The sequence below is a fragment of the Cervus canadensis genome, chromosome 33 (assembly GCF_019320065.1).
Source record: "Cervus canadensis isolate Bull #8, Minnesota chromosome 33, ASM1932006v1, whole genome shotgun sequence".
In the NCBI taxonomy this organism is placed as follows: Eukaryota; Metazoa; Chordata; class Mammalia; order Artiodactyla; family Cervidae; genus Cervus; species Cervus canadensis.
In genome coordinates, this window is record NC_057418.1 from 21,776,445 (window position 1) to 21,798,649 (window position 22,205).

A 22,205-nucleotide genomic window follows, 5' to 3' on the forward strand; every position below is an offset into this window, starting at 1 on the left:
GAAAACTGGTGGTCCCTAGGAAATGAATCAGTGGAACTATAATTGTTTCCTTGAGTCAATACAAAAGGGGCCTGAATGGGACTTACAAAAGTGTCACTGTTACTTTCAAACTCACTGTTTGTTAAGGTTACTAAATTTAAGTAATTCTGAAATAAACACATTATCCTGTATCTCCAAAAGGGGGGGCGGGGGGCGGGAAACACCATACTTTTTTGACCCAGACTGATCTGGGGTGGCCTCCACCTGCAATTGGGGGCTTTGGTTCCAGAGACTGAGGTCGGGGCATGGCGGTGAGAGCTGAATCCTAGACACTATACCAGAGGTCAGGGACAAGGCCCTGGCCCTTTGGCTTGGCAGAAAAGAACTCCCACAAAGACAGGAAGTAGTGAAATAAGTGTTTATTAGGAGGAAAAAGAATACAGTACATGTGGACGAACACATGCGTGGATTCAGAGAGAGAGAGAGTCAGGCCCTAGTGGCAGTCTGAATCACTTTTATGAGACATTTCTTCCTTTGGGTGTCCTTTGGCCAATCATTTTGATTTGCCTGGTTCAGAATCCGTATTAAGAATATTTCAGTATCCTACCATGCGTGCACACACATCTCTCAGGCAAGATGGATTCCACTAAAGAGGAGTATGGGTAGACTTGACATCACTCCCCTTTTGACCTCCAAAGAGCTTTCTAGTTGGGAGGGTTTCCTTAATTTCGAGAATGAGAAATATGTAATATGTGGTCTTTAATCTTTTATCTGAGCAGGGGCCCAGCCTCCTCTCTCGATGGTCCCGTTATGATATTTTGGAGTTTCTGTCCACAGGGAACAAACTCCAGCGCTCACCTTGGGTGTGGGTGGGGGGCATGAGGTGGGGTCCATCTATCTCCTACCTCAAGACCAGAGTTTGGACGATTTCCTCCACAGGCACTGGAGGTATGAGGTTTTGTTCCCTGTTAAAGGCCTTCTGGGCACTGTTGAACACAGGGAGTAAGTATTTGGGGTTCCTTGGGAGAATCTCTAAGCGAACATTACCCAGGCACCAACATAGTCTGTCTGGGTGCAAGACAGGAGTACCAAAGACCACGTGGATACCATCGAAGGAAAGACGATCTCAGAATAACATGATTTTTGACTGTTTACTCTGTGCTGCTCACTGGTCCAGGGGTCTTATTTGCATTTGCATTTCATCCTTTCATCACAGTAATAATGTTAGGAGAACCACTGACTGAAACCGCCCACTCACTCTGGCCGTGTTCACAGTAACCACTTGCATGAGTTCCCTGCGGTAGTAAGGAACGTGGAACCTACTGAACTACCTCCAACTCCCAACTCCCAGAATCCTTCTCGCTGGAATCCATCTTGGCTGAGAAATGCGTGCGCCACCAGGAAGGGCCGGTGAGTCGGCATGATTGGCCAGAGACAACCTGGAAACGAATCCCATCACGTAAAGGCCAAGACTGTGCGCCAAGCGGCAGAGCAGTTCTCCCGGCGCCCCTCATCCTGCTGTTCTCCGCCCGGGCGCCCTCCCAGGGAGTTCTCTTACTTGGTCAGCACCCGTGTCTCCTTGGAACGTTTCTGCCCGAGTGTTAGACAAGAGCCCAGCCTTGGGCCATGGAAGGCTGTCCCTGTTCATGCAACGGCAATACCTTGAAAGAGGGCTTTTGTTACCCCATCTGGCACAGGAAAGTGGCAAATCGAGGATTCAAAAAGCAAAGCCAAGCAGAGGCTGTGTTAGATTTTCTCTTTCATTCACTGTTGTTGAATCACTCAGGGAGGAAGGAAATAGTTGAAATGTGATAGGAAGCTTTCTCAGTTATTAATATCCTTTCTCTTTTTAAAATTTAGAAAGTCTACTACACTTCTCTACCCCTACCCCATGGCCTAGAATATCTAGGGTAACTTTTATTAAAGGGATTTACGGTTTGTTTCATGAAGACAAGATATTGTCCAGTAGCCAAGAAAAAACAATAGGTGATATGTGTCTAGGATCTCCTTTGATGAGATGCAAAGTAATTGTTAGATAGCTCTTAGTGGCCCTTCCTAACATCGGTGTGAGGCCAGAGTGTGGGACAGTGCTGACCTGCTCATCTTGCTAGGAAGGATGATAAAAATTTGAGGGTTAAAACGGAAGTTTTTGAAAGGTTAGCAAAATAGTCAATCTTTTTTTTTTTTTTTTAAAAAGATCAATCAGTGAGTGTTAGCATCCTAGTGAGTACAAAGTATAGTTCTAGGCTTCAGGAGATAAAGGGAAAAAATATGAAGAAAGGAAGAAAGAAAGATGAGAAGGAAGAGGAAGGAGAAAAGGAAGAAGAAATGGAAGAAGGAAGAGAGGAGTGAGGGGAGGGAAAGAGGAAGGGGGAGAAATCCTGGCAGCATCCAGACGATTGAAATCCCTATTCCATTCATCACTCGGTCCCTCATTGAAAATAATTCTAAAGGAATCCTTCATAATCCTTATAAATTCTGTTGTGATAGTATAGATTTTATATGTTTTCTTGACCTGTTATCAACAAACATAAATGAAAAACAGAAGACAGATATAGTTATTAATAGCCTTTACTCTTCAAAGATCACATGGGTTCTCTGGAACTTTGTGTATTGGTTAAACAACCCAGGCTGCCTTAAAAACCCTGCTAACTAAATGGTTAGAAAGTCTTTCAATATGTTTTTTAATACTCTCCTTAATATATATGATTCTTTTCTTTTGTGGTCATTTTTCAGTATTGACCCAGATTATATCCCAGGGAATCTGACTGAGGAGGGGTAAACCACAAAACATCTCCTACGTAAGACATAAGGCAATTTGAAATTCGACATTTATTTTGCGTTCTCTTTCCCCTAGGATAAAAAGTCAGTATTCTTCTATTTATGTTCCTTTCCCAGAAAACCTTTTCTCTAAGCCTCAGTTTTAAAATACTATTTTAATTCATTTAAGGGGATCTAAAAATGAGATTAATGAGGAGACCAATCATTCAGTCTCACGAAACTTGAGTTTTATCAAGAGGGACCCGTGTATCTGTTTGCTCAAGACAGTCTCAGTGTATCTCTGTGGTCCTGGTGTAATTATTATTTCCACTTCCCAAACATGTTTCAATGATAATACACCTATCTGTTTGTAAAAATTATTTATAGCAGACACACCTGTGTGCAACTGGTTTTAAGTTAATAATGAAGTTATTAGTGTAAACAATATCCATCCTTTAGTAGGCTTCCGTTACATATGGCTCCACCTCCAATGCAGGAGACACAGGTGGGGAAGATTCCCTGGAGAAGGGAATGGCAACCCACTCCAGTATTCTTCCTGAAGAATCCCCATGGACAGACAGCCTGGCGGGCTACAGTCCATGGGGTCACAAAGAGTCAGACACGACCGAGCGACTAACTTTCACACATGGTATTTTAAGACAGTTTAGCTCAATTTTCCACATCTGATGAATGGAAATCAATCTACAGATTTATGAATTTCAAATCTCCCTGAACATTGTCATACTCTGTATCATATTTTACATTCTGACTTCAGATTTAACGTTATTACATTAAATAATCATGAAACTCAGCAACATATAATAGACTATCTGAAAAAAGTGTCTTCTTACATTTAAGAATGTGTTACAGAATACTATTCATTTAAATGGATGTAGAATATCCTGTTAGAGTGCAGAAAATATGTGACTTTAAAATCAGAAACCTCTTGGGAATTCCCTAGTGGTCCGGTGGTTAGGGCTTGGCACATTCACGGCTGTGGCCTGGGTCTAATCCCTTGTCAGGGGACTAAGATCCTGAAAGCCACATGGGTCAGCCAAAGCACAAAACAAAACAAACAGATCCTCCTGGTCATGGCCGGTCATCTCTTACTCACTTCCTTCATAAATGAGGAAATCATATGAGCTTTTCCATAAGAACATGAGCTTTTCCTGATGCTTAGTTGATTTAAAGCGCTGAGAACAATACTGGACACACCCTAGATGCTAAAATAAGGTTAGCTATTAATTTTACCATAATTAAGGTGGCAGCATAATTCTTCTTAAGATGGAGAACCTCATCTATTTTTGTTTTTTGGAGACCTGAATGGGTGATTTGGGTATGAAAGAATAGGTCCTAGAAATTGGTCATAAAATATTGCAAAACAAAGTGAGGTTGACTAGTGCACCATGGAAGATGAGAGAAGGGGGTGAGGATTGTGCAGATAGTGAAGAGAGGAGAGGGGAGGGCTCAAGAAGGGGTTGGGATAGGCACTCAGCGGAAAGCCTGACCAATGAGCGTTGAGTTAACTTTGAGGGCATTCGTGAATGTCTCATGAATATATATAATATATATAATAAAATACAATATATAATACCTATATTATATTATATATAATATACATTATAATAATATATATTATATATTATACTATATATTTATACTTATATATATTTATATATAACATATAATTATAACTATATCAATATATTAATGTATTATATTAATATATATTTATATTATATGTTTATATCTATTTATATATGTATATATACATATCACACATATATATACACATACATATTTATATATATATAAATATATATACATATATAAATGTATATATGTAAAATTATATATATATTATATTTTATATACAGTATATTAATATATAATATATATTATATTTTATATAAATATATAATATATATAAAATATAATATATAAATATATAATTATTTAAAATACATTAATATTTATATTTTGATATAAAATATAAAATATATTTATATATTAAATATTTATTGTATTATATTTATTATGTAATATATTAATATTATTAATATATTCATAACTATTATATAAATCATATAATTTACATTTTATAATTATATAATAATTTAATTATATTATTAATTATAAAATAATTTGTATTAAATTATATTATATAAATTATATAAATAAGTTATATAAATTAATAAAATTATTAATATATTATTATATTTTACATATAATATATTTATATAAAGTTATTTATAAATAATTATTAATAACCGCTATAAGACAGTTGCAGTTTGAGAGCAAATCGCTCCCCTATTGCAGGATTTGTTGCTAGATGGTGGCTTTATAGTTTTAGGTCTATGTGCTATCACTGTTATAACTGGGCTGGGGAATTGGTCCACAGTTTCCTCTTTTTTCTTTCCTTAGTTCTCCTGACCAGAGATGGAATCTCCACGTCCTGCTGTGAAGTGCAGAGTCTTAACCACTGGACTGCCAGGGAAGCCCCACACATTTTCCTCTTCAGTCAGCCTTAAAAGCCTAATTTTGTTACTTCTTTATAAACACCTTCAGTAAATTTAATACTGAATCATAAGCATTATTTTTATTTAGCATTCATACACACAATTCATAATCTACAGAATAAAGCTTTTCATAGCAAGTGTGAAAATCTAGGTGATCATAGAGACAGATTTGCAATTGCTTGAACAAATATATCCATGAGTGCCGTAACTCTCACAGAGGTCTGATCAGTGGCTTGTTCATGCATCTTTTCTGATCAATCTTGAAAGTAAAAGTGAAAGTGTTAGTCACTCAGTTGTGTACAATTCTGTGACCCCATGGTCTGTCCATGCAATTCTCCAGGCAAGAATGTGGGAGTGGGTTGTCCTTCCCTTCTCCAAGGGATCTTCCTGACCCAGGGATTGAACCTGGGTCTCCTGCACTGCAGGCAGATTCTTCACCATCTGAGCTACCAGGGAAGCCCTCTGATCAATCTTAATTCTCAGAAATTTCTGTAAAAATGTATTAATTTAGCAGCTGACACAATGCACAGAAGAATAATAAACAATGGGTTGGCAAAATGTTCATTTGAGTTTTTCATCAGGTTTAACATCTTACAGAAAAACCCAAACAAAAAAATTTTTTAAACTTTTAGTTTTCTATTGGGGTATATAGCCAGTTAACAATGTGATGGTTTTAGGTGAACAGTGAAGGGACTCAGCCATACATGAACAAACTTTTTGCCAAGCCCAATATAATGGATGATACTCAAAGTTCAGAAATTATTTCTGTTGTAGTTGAAAACTACACTGAAGTATAAAAAGGATAAACATATGGCCTTGTAGTCAGGTTCAATAAATCAATTACACAAACATAGAATGGGGGAGACTTCAAGATGGCAATTTGTGTGGAAAGGTAAAGTAGGCTTTAGGTGTTCCTTCTACTGGAAAGCTCAACATGAACCTACCCTGGAGGAGGAAATGGCAACCCACTCCAACATTTGCTCAGAAAATCCCATGGACAGAGGAGCCTGGTGGGTTACAGTCTGTGGTGTCACAAAGAGCTGGACGTGACTCAGCATGCATATTTGTAGTTTCTGATGGAAAGCTCAACATGAACCTATAGTGAGAAGCAGATACTAAAATAGTTTATGTAAATGAATCTTCATTAATAGAAGTGAGACAATGTCTGGATCACAGGAGGTAATAGTCTGTCAGGAAGAACCACGGTTTAAGTATGGGGTCAATTGGGGGGGTCAGATTTTAAGAGGGGCATGGATGAACCTGAGAAAATCTAAAAAAGGCTGGATGGTGGACAGTCTAAGAGCCAATTCATATGAGGAATGTTGTAAGAACTGGGAGTGTTGAGTTCTGAGAAGACCATTTTCAGTGGTGACATTCATAAAAAACAACAACAAAGTTTAATTGCTGCTGCATAGAAATAAGATGAGTTCAGTGCTTTTCCAAAAGGAAGCCCCAACATAGATGCATAGAAATAACAGGGAGGCACATCCTATTGGCCCAGTAATGAGAGCTGATTAAAGATATCACAGGACATGATGCGAACTAGCGAGCTTTCATCTCTGGAAATACCAGGCAGACTGGATGACCACTAGAAGGGAGGCGAAAGCAGGGGCTCTTGTATGGATAGGAGACTGGGTAAGATGCTGGTCGAAGGTCCGGTCCAGTTCTAAGACTGTATAGTCTTTGGATAAATCAGCGGGCTTATATCAGTCTCGAGGGGCTAGCTGATTACTGTTCTTGTTTTCATCCTAAGAGAACAGAAATCAGTGTTTCCTCACAGTGGGAAGAGACTGTGAACATGTAGGAAAGAGAAGACAGCTGCCTGCAAGCCAAGGAGAGAGGCCTTAGAATAAAGCAGAACTGCTGACACCTTGACCTTGGACTTCCAGCCTCTAGGACTGTGAGAAATGCATTGTTTAAGCCATCCAGTCGGTGGTACTCTGCTATGGCAACCCTGGCAAACCAACACAGATTTTTCTCCACCTTCTCTGACTGGAGTGATTTGGATGAAGTTTATCTGCCTAAGCCAGGAAATACTCTTATCTACAAAGAGGCTCGTCAGGGTTAATAAAAAGCCACTTTCCTAACAACTGTAGACTCTGTTAATACAGCGATTCAATGTCCGGGTATTTATCTGAAGGAAACAAAAACACTAACTTGAAAAGACATATAGGACTTCCCTGGTGGTCCAGTGGTTAAGAATCTGCCTGCCATGCAGGGGACGAGGGTTTGATCCTTGGTCCAGGAAGATTCCACGTGCCATGCGGCCACAAACTGAGCCCATCACACAACTACTGAAGCCGGGTACTCTAGAGCCTGCGCTCCACAACAAGAGAAGCCCCTGCAAGGAGCACCCTTGCGCCGAAACTAGAGAGCAGCCCCTGCTTGCCACAGCTAGAGGAAGCCCGTGCACAGCGAGGAAGACCCAGAGCAGCCAAAAATAAAATAAATAAAGTTTTAAAAAGATATATGCACCCCATATGCACTGCAGTGTTACTTAATGATAGCCAAGATACGGAAACAAGCTAAACGTCCATCAGCTGATAAAAGCATAAAGAAAATACAGTATACAAAAAGAAGGACATCTTGCCATTTGCAAAAACATGATGGTCCTTGAGGTCATTATGGTAAGTGAAATAAACCAGACAGAAAAATTAAATACTGTATGATCTCACACTTACATGGAATCTAAAACCAACAAAAAAGCCCAAACCAAGCTCAGAGATATAGAGAACAGACTGGTGGTTGCCAGAGGCATGGGGTAGGGCTAGGTGAAAGGATTCAAAAGGTATAAATTTCCGGTTAGAAAATAAATAAGTCGTGGGATGTAATGTACAGCATGGTGATTTTAGTCAACAACACTGTCTCATATTTGAAAGTTACTAAGAGAGTAAATCATAACAGTTGTTACCACAAGAAAAAAACTTATAACTTTGTGTGGTGACAGATGTTAACTAGACTTACTGTGATGATCATTTCACAATATATACATATATCAAGTCATTATGTCCTACATCTGAAACTGATATAATGTTGCATGTCAGTTACATCTTAACTGAGGGTAGGTAGCCAGTGGACAAGAGGCTCATTCCCATCGGCTGCAATTCCAGCGCAGGTAAGCCTTATGAAAATCAGTGAGGAGCACTTGATTAGGAGCCTTTGATGTCAAACTCCCCTCAATTAACTCAACTAACTCAGGGAGGCCTAATGCTAAGTGAGACGCTTGCTTTCTGGATCCTATGAAGAGTAAGTTCATTTTGTTGTTGTTTTCCCCTTTATGCTCTTTTGTATTTTTCATATTTTCTACTTGGGCTCCGAACTGAAACAAAGAAGAAAGGAAAACATATAATGCTTTTAACATTTCTTAAATGTTTTAAAAACATGTTTTATTCTGAGTCAACAAAACAAAGCATGAGTCTTTTCCCTTGAAGCAGCTTTTATGTGCACTGGAGAAGTCGACAAAAAAGCAAGAATGAAGGTAAGCTTTAAAACACATGGCCAGGGTCTTCCCTGGTGGTCCAGGGCCCAGGTTCCATCCCTGGTTGGGAAGCTAAGATCCCACAAGCTAAACGGTGTGGCCAAAAATAAATAAATAAATAAAATAAGAACAAAACACATGGTCAGGATCACTGTTTACTCAGAGGAAAAGTAAATTCATATAATAAGACACCTTTTCAACAATCATTTTTACCTTTTCTCCATTTTACACTTCTGCCAATTTACAGACATTTGGGGAAAGTAAGTAGAAAGATCACTTTGCTGAAACATTAGTTTTCTTTACAATTACAACATGAATTACCTTCATGTCCACTGTCGGGTCACCTTGCAGCAGTGTCCACTCATACTGGACGATGGCGTGGTCATCTGTGCTTTCTCGGCCATCCAGAATCACGCCATCTGTGGGCAGATGCAAAACCACATCCTGCCCTGCCTTGCTGAGTGGAGGCTCGTCCTTTTCTGTGAAAGAAAATAAATAATTCATAAGTGAGATGATTCCCTATTTTTTCTCATTTATTATGAGAGGTATTTTTGCCAAGAGGATGTATAGGAACTGAAAATTATTTTCTTATTTTCATTGCAATAAATTAAATCTGGAAAGTTAAGGCAAGTTCTTGGATTCACATAAAATTCACATAGAAATGCTTGGAATCCAATTTTCATCTAGGAAAACAGAAGAAGTTCACAGGTTCTTACTAGTTTTTATAAGGGAAGCCGACACAGAATTTGAGATATCCTAAAATATTAATAGCAAACAAGTGTGTACTGATATTTAGCTTTTCTCCTTCATGGTAAGTTTCACTGTGTCCACTAAATATTAAACATGATTAACAGCTGCTCCAGGGATGGTTGATAGACGCCATCAGATACAGAAAACATTCTTAAGATCAGAATTGTGGATATTTTACTTGATTTCAGCATCTTATTAGTAAACTTATGCAAATCCACATATATTTTGATGAAGCTTAGTAATTTCTTTCTTGATGTGGACCATTGTTAAAGTCTCCATTGAATTTATTACAGTATTTCTTCTGTTTCATGTTTTAGTTTTTTGACCATGAGGCATGTCGGATCTTAGCTCCCCGACCAAGGATCAAACCTGCACCCCCTGCCCCCCACTGCTGCACTGGAAGGTGAAGTCCTAACCACTGGGCCACCCGGGAAGTCCCAGAAACAGTAATTTAGCTGGGAAAAAACTCTGCAGGCTTTTGTAATACATCCTTGTTGGCATCCACTATCTCTTCCTCCTCTTGAAGAAGGAATTCATAAGGCCTGGACTCCATCTCAGGCCTGTCCGTGCTGGTCGTGCATGGTCACCTCTCCAGTGGACTCTGAACTCTGTGCTTAGCACCTATGGGAATGACAATGGAAGGATAAGATCCCCTCTGGGCAGGGGAATCTTGAAGATCACATCCAGGTTACTCATTGCCTAAGAGGAAACATGCCATAATCACCCCTGTCTCCGGACAGGTCATAAATTTTTTCCCGTATCTATCAGGATGTAATCACAGGCTTATCGATTATTAACTGGTTTGAACGTGACCACGGGCTTATTGATTATTAACTGTTTGGAAGGTAACTGCGGGCTTATTGATTATTAACTGTTTGAACACATAACATGTGAATGATGGGGTTATTGTAGTTGTATTTACCCTTCCTTTGTTTATGTAAGTCTCAGTTAAATTGGGGTGGTGGGTTTGGACACATACACATGGGGTATAAAAGATTTTCACAAATGCTGGTCGGGGTCCTTGGCTAAGAGGAGACTCTGCCTTGGGCCCGCCGGTGTAATAAACTGCACTCCACTATCTGCATTGTCCTCCTGAGTGAGGTTGTTTCCCGGAAAGCATGGCTATAACACTCTAGCACCAAAACTTGATCAAAATTTTGGCCTGGATTTCCTTAACTTAGTTTAAATGATGTTGCTAAGACAGTGCTCTCTTTCTGCACAGCTGAAGTTGCCTCCAAAGTAAACTTCTAAGGGCCAATCCAGATACTCACTGCCTTGAAGAGGAAAAGTTAAAATTTTACATAACCTCCTTCTGTAACTCAGCCTCTGTAACTCAGCTTGCCCCTTGCAAAGTCTAGATCATGTAGGTCACATAGTCTCAGAAAGTGGGGACTTGCAATGCTAGGAACTGGAGCTTATCTCGCTCACCCTTGTCCTGCTCTTTCCAATCACTCAGCCCCTACAAACCTGCTTTCTCATGCCTGTCCAGATGAGGCAGCCCCCTCCCCATCTTGACCACTGTTCCCCCATGTGCGAAACCCCTTAGTTTAAACCAGCCTATTAACAGCTAGTGTTGCCCACAACAGTCTGTCTATAAAAACTCTGTAATCCCTTTGTTCAGGGCTCAAAGCTCAGAGTGTTAACTCCTCTGCGCCCGCTGGCATAATAAACCTGAGTTCTCCAACTGTCCAAGTGTGGTGCTTGTTTCCTCGAGTACTGGTTTCTGCAACAGTCTGACATTTGAAGCTAGCAGTAATCCTATTATTTTCTCAGACTGCAAGGAGATCAAACCAGCAAACCTGAAAGGAAATCAACTTTGAATGTTCATTGGAAGGATTGATGCAGAAACTGAAGCTCCAAAACTTTGGCCACCTGATGTGAAGAGCTGACTCATTGAAAAAGACCCTGATGCTAGGAAAGGTTGAGGGCAGGAGGAGAAGCGGACAGCAGAGGATGAGATGATTAGATAGTAACACTGACTCAGTGAACATTAGTTTGAGCACACTCCAGGAGATGGTGGAGGACATCCCACCACTGCATGCATGGATGCGTGTGGCAATCCATGGGATCACAAAGAGCTGAACATGACTCAGCGACTAACACAAGGAATCTGCACACTTGCTGTTGCCGAAGGGTACATATTCCTATTGAGAAAATGAGTCCCATGTTCACAGTCATGTAAAACAATGAGGACTGCTAATCAAATTATGCCACACAAGCAACCTCTGCCTTAGAAGACAATTGGTCTGTTTTTTTTTCCCCTTGAGCAAAGGTCCAGGGCCTGATGACTTTATTCTGCTTCTCCCAGGGAAGCAGAGAGATGACAACTGCATTACTAATAGGCCCTCTTTTAGTTTTATAGAGAACTTTTCTTTGCTTCTGCAAGGTTCATCACTTTTGACACAATGGTTTACTACTTTACAATTCTAGAATCTTTTGTGCCTTGCTGCAAAGCTTGTGGGATCTTAGTTCCCCGACCTGGATTGAACACTCGCCCATTGCGGAAGTGAAAGAAGAGCGGAATCCTAACCCCTGGACTGCCAGGGAAGTCCCAGGCCCTCAAAGATTTAACCAAAAATATTTCAGATGGAAAAACCAGGTATGCCTGGAAATACTGCATATATTGTAAAACTAATCCTTGCCCTCCTGGAAGAAAAAAAAAATCATCACTCTAGTCATTTACTTTTCTTTAGGGAAGCTTAAAGATATGGTTTATGAATGCAGTAAAATCTTCATGTCCTCTAAATTGGTCGCTGTATCAGAAATAATGGAGCTGTATTTCCTACTCAGTTTAAGTCCAGGCAAATTACACAGCATAATGTATTTAAAAATAAGTCAGAGCTGGGACTTCCCTGGTGGTCCAGTGGTTAAAAATCCGCTTGCCAAGGCAGGGGACACTGTTTGATCCCTAGTCTGGAAACTAAGATCCCACTGAAGGAGGAAACAGACAGAACAGGCTCTGTCTTGAAAGCAGGACTCCATCTCATGCTGGACTGTGGACTTTGAGCTATGTGCCTGGTATCTCTGGAAAGGACATACCAACTGGAAAACCAGACCACCACCACCCCCGCCCCCACCATGGAAGAGCCCCAGGGCTCGTACCTAGACTCTCCATTGCCTAAAAGAATACCCTAATTGTCTGTGTAACTGAATAGAAACATAAATTCTATTACACTTATCAGGGTATGACCACAGGCCTATTGATAATTGTCGGCTGTTAACTACGGAGGCCTAAGGCATATGAATGACAGGTTAACTTTGTGTCTTTCTTTTCCTTATTTCAGACTAGTTTCAGGGAATTTGGGGAGGTGGGTTTGGGCACATACACTTAGGGTATATAAGGTTTTCACAAAAACTGGTCGGGGTCCTTGGCTAAGAGGAGACTCTGCCTTGGGGCCCGCTGGTGTAATAAACTGAACTCCACTATCTGCATTGTCCTTCTGAGTGAGTTTGTGTCCCGGAACATGTGGCTACCACACCACAAGCAGTGGGGCAACTAAGCCCGTGAACCATAACTGAGCCGCGATGCGCTAGAGGCCAAGCTCTGCAACAAGAGACGCCACCGTAATGAGAAGCCTGTGCATGGATACTAGACAAAGCCCGCGTACAGCAACGAAGGACTAATGCAACCATAAACAAACACATAAATAAATAAAATCTTAGAAATAAGACAACCCAGAGTGATTTGGCTTAGGCGACTTAGGCCAGAAACAGGTCTTAAAAATAAACAAATGACAACAAAAAGAGGAAAGGAGTATGCCGTCATTCAAAAAAAATTTGACTTGATGAAAAACAAGCTTAAATGTCACTTTAAATTTTTGTTATGCAAAGGTAATAAGCCAACGTGCAGTACTCTGGAAACACTGATTTCTTCTGAAGATTAAGCATATTTGGTATGATCCACAGGGATGAAATAAAACTCATACCCATCTTGATGGAGCATATCAAGGTGGCACTTTATGCAGAGAAGTATATTAACTACTCTGATTTTCGACATGTTCCTCTGAACAATGCCTTAATGACAAGAAATAGGAATCTGGGTCTTACTGCATGGGCACCAATAATAGCCAAGGCTGAGGATATGGAAGTGGGGCCAGACTAAGAGAAGAGGCTTAGATATTAAAGGTCAAAATCCATCTTGATTTTTTCGGTTTGTTTGCTTTTGTGATCTGTTTTCTTCATTGTGCGTTTTTCTTAATTGCAACATGTCAGGAAAAAATTATTTCCACCCCAATATAATTATCTTCATTTTTGGTGTGTATTGTTTGTCTTTCCCCATCTGAGCTGCTGATAATATTAATATTGGTGATGGTAGTGTTTAGCTGCTCGGTCACGTCCAACTCTTTACCACCCTATGGACTGTAGCCCGCCAGGCTCCTCTGTCCACGGGATTTCCCAGGCAGGAATATTGGAGTGGGCAGCCATTCCCTTCTCCAGAGTATCTTCCCCACCCAGGGATCGAACCTGGGCCTTCTGCATTGCAGATTCTTTACCACTGAGCCACCAGGGAAGCCCAATAATAAGTAACAGCTACTGTTTATTGGGTGATTTCTTTGTACCAGGCATCACACGAAGCATTTTTGAGCCATCAATTCACCCAATTTTCACAAGTCTCTGAGGAAACTAGGTCAGATTGGCTAACTTAGTTGCCTAAGACCACACAAGTGATAAATTTGTCAGTTGAGATATCAGCTCAGATCTGTCTAACTGAAAGGCTCCACTCATCCCACTATACTTTGGGAGCACTCACATGTATTCTAGTTACAGTAAATATAAAGTTACATCCTGAATTTAACCTAACTTATTGATGTATTCTTACTTATTGATATTTATTCATATATCCTACCATTGCTTGTGTCACTGCATAAACTTCACAGTTGTCATTTTAAGTCCCTAGCCTCTACTACTGGACATTACTTTGTTACCAATTTTCTTCATCATCATACATAATGCCACAATAATTTTTTTGCTTATACTTTTCTTTAGCATGGATCATTTTCCTTAAAACATATCTCAGGAGAATGAATATTTTAATGTTCTCTGATATCTTTCTTGATTGATTTCTAAAAGAGATATTTCAATGTACACTCTCAGTGACCATGTATGATTGTAAGTTCTCCACATGCATACCAATGTAACTCTTAAGTAAACTTATTATTGCCAATGTAATAACAGTGCATGTGTGTGTGCTAAGTCGCTTCAGTTGTGTCTGACTCTTTGCGTCCCGATGGACTTGTAGTCTGCCAGGCTCCTCTGTCCATGGGATTCTCCAGGCAAGAATACTGGAGTGGGTTGCCATGCCCTTCTCCAGGGGATCTTCCTGACCCAGGGACTGAAAGAGTCTCTAAGGTCTCCTGCATTGGCAGGAGGGTTCTTTACCACTAGTGCCACCTGGGAACAGTAATCTGGTATTATTTGCATTTCTCTGATTACTTCTAAGGTTGAGCATTTTTCCATGTTTATCAATTAAATATCCTCTTCTGGAAACTGTTCATATCCTTTGCCTACTTCTTTTTGTTTTTCTTACTAATTCACATAACCAGGTCTCCTGCACTGCAGGCAGATTCTTTATCAGCTGAGCTACCAGGGAAGCTCCTGATTCACATAAGTTTACTATTAATATAATAAATACATTGGTCTCATATCTTCCCAGACTCCTATTTGCAATTTCTTTTGTTTCTTGACATAATGAAGTTTTTAAGAAACATGTGTATACTACATCCTTTCTCTTTGTGATCTCTTTAATTGATTAAAGTTATCTTCCCCCCAGACGTGTAATAGTGAATTTATTTTCTTCAAATCTTCTATGTATGGAGTAACCTATGGCCTAATTTTTTAAAAAACTATTTAATTCTTTAACCCATTTGGAATTTCTGCGTGATCAGAGTTGCAGGTCTCAATATAGTCTCACTGGTTATCTCAATATTATTACATAATTATTTGCAACTCTTTTGTGATATTTATTTATAACACAAAAGGGAGAGGTTGAAAATGTGAGAAACATGCAATAGGTCAGGCACTCATGGAGGGATGAGCTTTGAACCTTCCCAGGTCAGTTCTTTCCTTTGCCCTTGGAGTAGATGAGAGAGAGGCCAGGGATAGCTATGCGTGGGTTTGCAGAGGGGATGGCAGAGTGCTGTCCAACACCAACTTTCCCTAATACAGACGCAAGCCTGACTTCTCAGATTACCCTGCATTTGCCCAGAGATCCTGGTTTTCAGGCTGAATATCCAGTGGAAAGAGCATAAAGGTGCTGGCCCTTGGGCTCTTGGAGACTGTATTCTCCGGGTCCTCTGAGGTCCTAACCGCTGCACTCCCTCCTTCCTGCTGCTCCTCACTTTCATCAGAAAACATAGACCCCCAGTCCCTCCAGTCAGCCACACAATCCAGCCAAGGTCCCATAGTGACATCGGGTGCGTGGGAACCACCGTTCTAATTCACAAAGCATGTCCACCCTTGATCCCATGACAGCCCAGCTGGGAGGCAAGGCCAGCACTCAGGTCCTAAGAGGATGAACAGAGACCCTCAGGGAGAAGAGCTGGCTTTCAAATTCAGGACTGAGACCAAAAGCCCCCTGCCCTGCCTTTTGCACACAACTGCAGGCAGATTGTGTCAATTCAGCACGCCTCTCTCTCCAGCATCCTCCACTCCTTCCCACCTTCTCCCATCATCCCAGGTAGCTGCTTAGTCAGTCTCACCCTGGAAACTCGACAGCGGGCATCTCTACTTCCAGGTGGCCTGATGCTGTTGGAGAAAGCATTCAAACTGCCCCACAATACAGCTCCACAACTCACAGGGCACAGCTCACAACTCACATAACACAGCTCACAGCTCCACAAAACACAGGTCACAACTCACAAAGCACAGCTCACAACTTACAATGCATAGCTCCACAAAGCAGGTGCTATGAGACCTTTGGGCAGGTTACTTTCTCTCACCAAGCCTTCAAGTACCCTGGGGATTACAAGAGAACCTAGATTTGGAAAGGACAGATTTGTGAGGACACAGTGAGTTCACGTGTCTAAGGAGCTTATAGCAGTGCTGTTTATCAAACTCAATAAATGTCCGAAAAAAACAGGGCTGACGGGGATCACTGTAACAACAAATGGCTGACGGGTCCGCTGAGAGTGTGTACTGTGCAATTCCACCTGGCCCCCTGCTCTTTTTTCATGATCCTTGTATTCACCTCAAATGGACCCTAAAACATTTTCTGTAAATTTGAAACCATTTTCATGCTGCTTTAGCCTTAAATGACATGTGCTCATGAGCTTCAGAAAAGCAAAAAAACATTCATGAAGGAACCACTTAGTCTCAGAAGCACAGAGAACTTCAGGAGGTTAAGGATCTGGGCAGGAAAAACACAAGACATCGGGTAGGGTGACCTTTGCCCTCTCTGCAGACAGAATGAGGGCATCTGGGCCAAGCAGCACCCTTCCATGTGTCCACATTCCTGGGATCCAAAGAACTTGTGAGCAGAGCAGCTCTTTTCCTGAATAAGGACCAAGCCCAGTGGTCATCTGGGTGTACCCTGGAGCATCTCCAAAGTGAATTACTAGACAACCCCCGCCCCCCTCGCCCAGAGAAAGGAAGTTCAAAAAAGGAAGTAGAAGAAAAAATGATTCAGAAACTTCTACAGTAAACTAAAGTCCCCCCTGCCCCCCATGGCGGATATATTCTTTCCTGGTTTCCACTTTCCTTTCTGTTTCACTGGCTTAGGAGAAAGCTCCATTTGGCAATGATGGTTTCCTCCAGTTGTGCAGTGAGAAGGGAAAGGGATTTTGTTTCATTGGTGCTGGAATTTGTTTTTGAGTCCCTGCTTGGGCAGAGGAAAGATGTGTGTGAAACAGCCATGGGATGCATGGTGAAAGTGCCTCCCACCTCCACTTCAGGGAGAAAACTTTGGGGTCCTTTGCAGTGTGTGCCTCAAGGCCTAGAAATCTCGGGTGACCTTGGATGTTTATTCCACTGGAGGTGGGAAGGGAGGTGGGCCATTGTGGACACAGATTTCCAGACCCTTCTCTTTGGACCTAAAGGTCATGGAGACTCCAGCTTTCCAAAGTGACTGAGGCTACGCCCCTCTAGTCTTGTTTTGGTTTCACTCTTGCGTCATCATAAAGCAAACAGCAACAGACTGCAATCAAACACACGCAGCTGAACACAGGCAGGCCCAATCAAGCTTTTATTTCCTGAGACCTTGTCTCCAACTGCCACATTTTTTTTTTTTCTTTTTTGCCTCCTGTTTGGGTCTTAATTCTCATTCTGATCATCCCCAGAATAAAAACCATCAAACGAAAAGCATCCTTCTTAGCTCCTCTTCGAAAGAGAGGTGCTTTAAACTTTATTTTCAATTAATCGAGTTCCTTTTCTCCCGACTCCTTAAAAAAGAGAACCATAGTTCATAGAAAATAGTCAGACCCACTTCAAAATAACCTGACCTGTTCCCTTCCCAATTTTGTCTGATGAAAGCAACTTTAGGTGGAATCATGAATCCTGAGAGCCAAGCTAAGAAATAAGGGTGTGCTGTGAGCAATCTGGCATCTAATTAGATTTTGCTCTTGTAATTACTTGACACAAACCATACCTTATAAGAACCTCTGAGACTAAAATAGACTTTCCCCCCTGAACTTTTCTCTTCCATTAAAGCGAATTTCCGTGAATCCTTTCAGATCAGTATTCCTCCCTAAACTTAGAAAAATTCCAGAAGCAGTCCACTGTGCCCGCTTCCACCCGATCTACTGGGGGTTTCTCAGAAACCATCCCTAGGACTGAGATATCAAAGCCGGATGTTTCATTTCTGACTTGACTGAGGAGGGCCCAGCGGTCCTGCCTAGGTAGGTCTCCCAGACGCAGCCACCAATAGGTACAAGGACAGACAGCAGGGCCCGAGCGACCAGGCCCGGGCCTCGGGTGGAGTGCTTACCCAGCCGAGGCGAGGCCCGGGCGAGGGCCGGGGCGCCGGCTTCCAGGCCTTCCTGCTCGCCCTCTGGGGCGCGGCTGAGGCTGTAGCTGCTGTAACCTCGGTGCAGCGCGAACTTGCAGACGCTGCGGCCGCGCCAGGTGCAGTTGAAGAGATAGCAGCCGAGCGCGGCGGCCGGGGACGCGGGCCGCCGGGGCAGCTCCACCACGGCCACGGAGCAGCGCGGCTCGAGGCAGCAAGCCTGCAGGCACTGCCGCCAGTCCCGCACGGCCGCCGGCGCGCTCAGGAAGCTGGCGCCGGCCGCGATCGAGTCCTTGGTGCGGATGATGGCGTCGGGCCTGGCCCTGTAGCCGCCGCCCCCGGGGCCCCGGCAGCCTTCCTGGGGGTCGCCGCCCGCGCGCAGCTCGAGCTCCAGCTCCTCCTGCGGCCTTTCCTGCTGCAGCTGTCGGCGGAACTCCTCCAGCAGCTGCTCCACTCCCGAGAGCTGCGCGTGCAGCTCGGACAGCGGCGCGGAGGGCGAGCCGGCCGCGCGGCCACCGGGCAGCCACAAGCACAGCAGCAACAGGCCGGGCAGGGCCCGGCGCGGCGGCGGGCGCCTGCGCCCCGAGCCCGCGCCCTCCCGGGCGGCGGAGGCCATGGCGGGCGGCGGCGGAGGAAGTGAGGCGACGCTGGGCGTCAGAGTGCGAGGGAGACGGAAACGGGCGAGCGCCGGCCCTGGGATGCTCCGGCGCTGCCGCGGCGGGCGCTGGGCACCGGGGACCTCAAAGCGCGGCCTCCCCCGGGCCCCGCTGCGTCCCCGAGGCCGCAGGCTCGCGGTCGCCGGCGGGAATCGTAGCGGCGGGAGGCATAACCGGCCCGTCGCCCTGTCACCGCTCCTCGTCCCTTCCCGGAAGCCCGGGCGCGACGGCGTCTCTTATTGCCAGGAGCCCGGGTCAGATCGTGGGCGAGAAGGAGGCCGCGTCTAACGGATCAGCACTCCGTGGTGAACAGCGGCCGCGGGGGGTGGGGCGTGTCAAGCCCCGCCCCGCCCCTCCGGTCCCGACCCCCCAGCCTCGGCCCCGCCCCCCGCAAGCTCGGGCCCCGCCCACATTCCTTTTTTTTTTTTTTGTGGGCGGGGAAGGTAGCCGTCAGATATGCAGATAACACCACCCTTATGAAAGAAAGTGAAGAACTAAAAAGCCTCTTGAAAGTGAAAGAGGAGAGTGAAAAAGTTGGCTTAAAGCTCAACATTCAGAAAATAAAGATCATGGCATCTGGTCCCATCACTTCATGGCAAATAGATGGGGAAACAGTGGAAACAATGGCTGCCTTTATTTTTCTGGGCTCCAAAATCACTGCAGGTGGTGATTGCAGCCATGAAATTAAAAGACTCTTGCTCCTTGGAAGGAAAGTTATGACCAACCTAGACAGCATATTAAAATGCAGAGACATATGGCTGATTCATGTCAATGTATGACAAAAACCACTACACTATTGTAAAGTAATTAGCCTCCAACTAATAAAAATAAATGGAAAAAAAAAATGCAGAGACATTACTTTGCCAACGAAGGTCCGTCCAGTCAAGGCTGTGGATTTTCCAGTGGTCATGTATGGATGTGAGAGTTGGACTATAAAGAAAGCTGAGCGCCAAATAATTGATGCTTTTGAACTGTGGTGTTGGAGAAGACTCTTGAGAGTCCCTTGGACTGCAAGGAGATCCAACCAGTCCATCCTAAAGGAGATCAGTCCTGGGTGTTCATTGGAAGGACTGATGTTGAAGCTGAAACTCCAATACTTTGGCCCCCTGATGTGAAGAGCTGACTCATTTGGAAAGACCCTGATGCTGGAAAGATTGAGGGCAGGAGGAGAAGGGGACAACAGAGGATGAGACAGTTGGATGGCATCACCGACTCGATGGACATGGGTTTGGGTAGAATCCGGGAGTTGGTGACAGACAGGGAAGCCTGGCGTGCTGTGGTTCATGGGGTCGCAAAGAATCAGACACGACTGAGTGACTGAGCTGATCTGAACTGAAGGTAGCCATGGAAAGAAGGTGGTGCCCCAGAGGGGTCTAGCGCCTCTCCCACCGGCCTCCACTTCTGGGCGGACATTCTGGTCCAAGCATGCTGGGCTTATTATTTTTTTTTTTAATTAAAAAAATCTTTTTGTCAGTTAGTAATTTATTGCCTTTTGACTCCAGGTGCATTTCAGTACACCCTCGGAGATAAACACAGGTATTCTTTTAAATCATTATTCTTTTTTTCTAGTAGCAGGGAGAAGACATGATTTTATTTTATGTTTTACCTTTTTTTTTCTTGAGGTATAATTGCTTTATAGTATTGTGTTAGTTTCTGATACACAGCAAAGTGAATCAGCTATATGTCTGTACGTGGAAGCAACCTAAGTGTCCATTGACAGATGAATGGAAGATGTGGTGCATATATATAAGAGAATATTGTTTAGCCATTTAAAGGAACAAAACTGGATCATTTTTGAGATGTGAATGGACCTAGAGTCTGTCAGAGTAAAGTAAGTCAAAAAGAGAAAAATAAATATCATATGTGAAAAATAAGTATCATATATTATATTAAGAATAAATATCACATTATAATATCATTATTAACCAGCCAGACCTGCTGTGTTGTCTTCTCAATGCGACGCGGGCTCCTGGAGAGGAGGGGACGGGGTGTCTCCACAAATCCTTGTGACCTCAGGGCCACTCTAGAGAAGGGATGTGCTCCACTGGAGAGCCATCTGGCACCATCATCAGCCCTTCACCTCCCGTGTCCATGACCGTTTTCACCTTAGCTCCCCAAGATGCACTTGGTAACAGAAGACAGGCAGTGCTGTGAAAAAACACAAACAGTGGTCACATTCATTCAATGTTCTACAAACTTAACTAGAAACCTGAGCACAGTCACTTAAGGGGAGCTACAAAGTTCACTCTACGGTGCGCACAGAGGCCTTTGGCTGAGGTGTTATAAGACTGAGAGGAATTGTTTTATGTGACCTAGTAAAGTATGGGCTACTTTATGACCTATACCCCTGTGAAAAAGTCCAACCCAAGGAAGGCTACACCTGAAAGTTCTAGCTGCCTGTAAGCTGCTGCTGTGCTGTTTACTTCTGAGTCTGTTTCTAGTGATTCATTTTTCTCATGATTATGAATCACATTTTCTTGTTCCTAGCACATAGAAATTTGTTTTTTTTACTAGAAACTTGAGGGTTGTGAATTTTACATTTTTAAATGTCTAGATTTTTAGGAGGGTATGAATAAATGACTGGATAGGAAAATAGGTCTCTGCTGTAGTTTATTTCCACAGCTGACAGTTAGGAACCTATTGCTTTCAAATAAAGAACAGAGTAGGAGGTGAAATTGGAAACTAAACATAGAGAAAAAAAGAAAAAAAATTAATCTAGTATTTTTTTGCCATTTGACGAAAGGAGAAATTTTAAAATTGTGTGTGTGTATGCATATTTGAGTGATGTTGAAGCTTAAAAAAAAAAAATCTCTTAGCCCCAAAGGCTGTGTCTGGGCTGGAGCACTTTGGGCTGCAGTTTCTTCCATTGTGAGATATTTACCCCACATGACCGCAGCCACTTTCAGATGCCCTGAGAGTCACCTAAATTGCAGTTCTGTTTAAACCTCAGAGCTTGAAAAAGCTTGCTATGAGGAGAACATTCCACATGTAATAAGAATGGCTCCAGAGGTATCATCAAACCTTCTGAAACTATTATTATTATGATTAGTATTAAAAGCCAACAAGTATGATATAATATATCAACATGTATGATATAATAACTAACAATTGTATATGCTTTCTTG

General features: G+C 42.7%; 1 protein-coding gene across 1 annotated transcript in view; it reads right to left on the reverse strand.

The window, feature by feature from the left end:
* LRP11 (LDL receptor related protein 11) overlaps positions 1-19,173 on the reverse strand; it is a 52,356-nt gene extending 33,183 nt beyond the window's left edge. Inside the window, exons 1-2 of the mRNA XM_043457125.1 lie at positions 18,407-19,173; positions 9,058-9,215 (exon numbers count right to left, since the gene is read on the reverse strand). Of these exons, the coding sequence (XP_043313060.1) occupies positions 9,058-9,215; positions 18,407-19,040 (792 nt within the window). The 5' untranslated portion in view covers positions 19,041-19,173. The remainder of the gene's footprint in view (positions 1-9,057; positions 9,216-18,406) is intronic.
* Between the last annotated feature and the right edge of the window lie 3,032 nt (positions 19,174-22,205).